Source organism: Myotis lucifugus, unplaced genomic scaffold (assembly GCF_000147115.1).
Source record: "Myotis lucifugus unplaced genomic scaffold, Myoluc2.0 scaffold_19, whole genome shotgun sequence".
Classification (NCBI taxonomy): domain Eukaryota; kingdom Metazoa; phylum Chordata; class Mammalia; order Chiroptera; family Vespertilionidae; genus Myotis; species Myotis lucifugus.
The window spans coordinates 3,268,815-3,272,435 of NW_005871067.1; the positions used below are offsets into that span (position 1 = coordinate 3,268,815).

General features: G+C 38.2%; 1 protein-coding gene across 15 annotated transcripts in view; it reads left to right on the forward strand.

The window, feature by feature from the left end:
• Nucleotides 1-3,228, forward strand: part of ZMYM5 (zinc finger MYM-type containing 5) — a 42,207-nt gene extending 38,979 nt beyond the window's left edge. For all 15 annotated transcript variants that reach the window (XM_023751142.1, XM_014452893.2, XM_023751148.1 and 12 more), the window contains one exon: nucleotides 2,428-3,228. In XM_023751142.1, coding sequence (XP_023606910.1) covers nucleotides 2,428-3,183 — 756 coding nt within the window. In that variant the 3' untranslated portion in view covers nucleotides 3,184-3,228. The remainder of the gene's footprint in view (nucleotides 1-2,427) is intronic.
• The last annotated feature ends 393 nt before the right edge of the window (nucleotides 3,229-3,621 follow it).

Genomic DNA, 3,621 nt, shown 5'->3' on the forward strand with positions numbered 1-3,621 from the left:
TTAAAGTAACAATTAGCCTCCAGGGAGAAGCAACTGCCCCACCCTTTTGAAAAAACTCTCCCCACACCTGAGGACAATTAACTGGGGACATTTCAAGTCAGAATCCTATTAGTCTGTAGACAGAGGCAGTCTTTGGAGGCTTTGAGTCTTTGCCTGATCCAATTAGTCAGAAACAGCCTTTAACACTGTCCTGCACTAGAGATTGAGAGGTGTAGAGGATCTACCTAAAACATAGTCACAAACACAAACAGACTACGAAATGAGGAGACAAAGAAACAACCCTCATATGAAAGAACTAGGAGAGCCCAGGCCACCCAGTTCAGTGGTTAGTGTCAGCCTGCACATGGGAGGATTGTAGGTCCAATCCCCACCTTCCCCCCCCTCCCCCCAACACCCTCTGGAGTGCTTGTGGGAGGCAATCAATAGATGTCATATGAATGTTTCTTTCTTTCTCCCTCTCTCTCTCTCTCTCTCTCTCTCTCTCTCTCTCTCCTCCCTTCCTTTCACTCTGTCTAAAAGCAATGGAAAAAATATCCTCACTCCTTGGGTGAAGATTTTTTTAAAAGTCCAGCCCTTACCGGTTTGCTCAGTGGATAGAGCATCAGCCTGTGGACTGAAGGGTCCCAGGTTCAATTTCCGTCAAGGACATGTACCTTGGTTGCGGGCACATTCCCAGTAAGGGGTGTACAGGAAGCAACTGATTGATGTTTCTCTCTCATCGATGTTTCTAACTCTCTATCTGTTTCCCTTCCTGTAAAAAGAAAATCAAAAAAATATTTTTTTTAAAAAAGCCCAGTAGGATGTTTAATTGAGAAACTGATTTTTTTACATATATATTTTTTATTTCAGAGAGGAAGGGAGAGGGAGAAATGTCAGTGATAAGAGAGAATCATTGATTGGCTGCCTCCCGCACGCTCCCGCACTGGGGATCGAGCTTGCCACCAGAGCATGTGCCCTTCACCGGAATCGAACCTGGGACCCTTTAGTCTGCAGGCCGTTGCTCTATCCACTGAGAAAAACCAGTTAGAGTGATAAATTGATTTTAAAACACAGTAAGGTTATAAAAAGAAAAATAACAAGAAAAAAATTGAAAAAAGAAGAAAGTTGGGTGAAACTACCCTATTTCAAAGCTTAGGGTAAAGAAAGTACAGTACAGGTCAAGGAAAGAGAAAAGAGTGCAGGTTTTCTTTTCCAGACTTTTGATAAAGGCAGAAGGTAACAAAGAATAAGTACTCTTTCCAATTAATGATGTTGGAACAAATACGTATATTCTATATGAAAAAAAAGAGAAGTGAGCCAAGGTGGGGCTATTGTCAGCTCACTCGAAAAGTCAGGGAAAAGGGAGCCTTGGGGACAGGTTTAAGGGTTTAGCCCAGGACAAACTGCCACTTCCCATTGCTCCTCTTGTTGTCAGTCTCATTGGATTTCTTAGAGTTTAGGAGATACATGCCTGTGGGGAAATAAGAGACAGAAGGGGCAGGTTTGGGCCTGCTCTGGGGAGGGAGAACACACCAACTCTTGATTTCTTAAGCTCCATTGTATAAATTGTTCAAGTTATGACATATATAAAACTATTATAGCTATCAAGCCTTCAATTCCCATTGTATACATCTTTGTTCTTTTTCTTCTTTATTTTGCATTTTTATTTTATTGACTCCAAAGTAGGTAATGTGTCTTTTTATTAAATGGAATCATACAATATGTGGTACTTTGTGACTGGCTTTCACATACTTATCATCTGTTTTCAAGGTTCAGCCATGTTGTAGTACGTATCTTGGCTTCACTTTTTATTGTCAAACTAGAGGCCCGGTGCACAAATTCATGCATGGGTGGGATCCGGCTGGCCCCAATCGGCCCCATTTGGGCTGGGCTGGCCTGGAGGTTGACTGGCCGGCCCCACCCCCTGGTCGAATTCCCAGTCAAACTCCCGGTGAAGGGGACAATTTGCATATTAGCCTTTTATTATATAGGATAATGTTCCATTGTATGGATAATACCACATTTTAATTTATCCATCAGTAATGGACATTTGAATTATTTCTACTTTTTGGCTATTATGAATAATATTGCTATGAACATTTTGTGTAAGTCTTTGTGTGGGCATATATTTTCTTTCTGGCATTGCTGGGTTATATGATAACTCTAATTTTGAGTAATTTCCAGACTGTTTTTCCAAGCAGATACACCATTTTACATTCCCTCCATCACTATAGGAAGATTCCAGTTTTTCAACATCTTGCCAGCACCTGTCTTTTCATTGTAATCATCCTAGTTGGCGTGAAGTAGAATGTGGTGGTTTTTATTTGTATTTCTTCTTCAATGACTAATGATGAACATCTTTTGGTTGCTTACTGGGTATTTGTATATACATTATTTTTTTTTAGTGTTACTAATTCTAAGATAAAAATATAATCTGTTTCTCCTTAGATGTTGGAAGCAAAATCAAAGAAAATATCCATATCAGAAAACAGAAAAAGAAGTGCTATTAGAGAAGAAAATGAAAGGAAATTATATGGATCATTGAATACACTTTTGGAAAAAATAGAGGGAATACCAAGAAAAAAGGAAAAGACTTCAGAGCCACAGGTATCAGCAGAGTGCAAGATAGATGCATCACTAACCAAACAGGATATGAATTTACCTGCTTCTGTGTCCATCATAGATAATACATTTCAAGAGCAACTGGAAGATAAAAAATCTGAAGACTCCACTCAAGCAGTTGTGCTTTCTGCAGATCCAGGCACATGGCCCCGATTTTTAAATATTAAACAACGGAACTTTCTTATAGAAAATGATCCCCCTCAAGTAAGAAATTTTAACTTTCCAAAAGACAATACAGGGAGGAAGTTTTCAGAATCTTATTATACACGAATTCTTCCAAATGGTGAAAAAACCCCTAGATCCTGGTTGCTTTATTCAACCTCAAAAGATTCTGTGTTTTGTCTATTTTGCAAACTCTTTGAGGGAGGAAAAAATCAATTGAAGAATGAGAATGGGTGCAAAGATTGGCAGCACTTATCACACATTCTTAGTAAACACGAAGAAAGTGACAACCACATCACCAATAGTTTTAAGTATTCAAAATTAAAATCTGATGTGAAAAAAAACAAAACTATTGAAACTGTAGAACACAGAGAACATGAGAATGAGACCAATGAGAGTGTGCTGTTGCTGTACACATGATATACCTGATAGGATCTTATGTTCACTCACAGGAGATCTGTACTTCACAGTTCTAAGGCTCCTACAGAGAGTAACTCAATAGTCCATTTGCAATAAGCATAATGGCAAAGAAATAGTAAAGAATGTTTGTTTTCCAAATTCTAAAGGTATTTTGATTCAATAGGAATTAATGCAGGTTTCAGTAAACGCAATTGTTAATTTTTTCAATCTATCCACACGTTTCTAAAATGGCATTTGATAGGTTTGGTTAATTTTCTATTCTAAGTAGAAAGCACAGAAAGAGGTAGAAAAAGGCTTAACTTTATCAATACCAGTTTGAACAAGATACTTATGTGAACAAGTGTTCTCATCATTATTATTAAAGTAAAAACATTCAGCAGCAGTCTAAAAATAGAGTCGGGTATGAAACTACAGATTTTTGCTATTAAACCAAATACT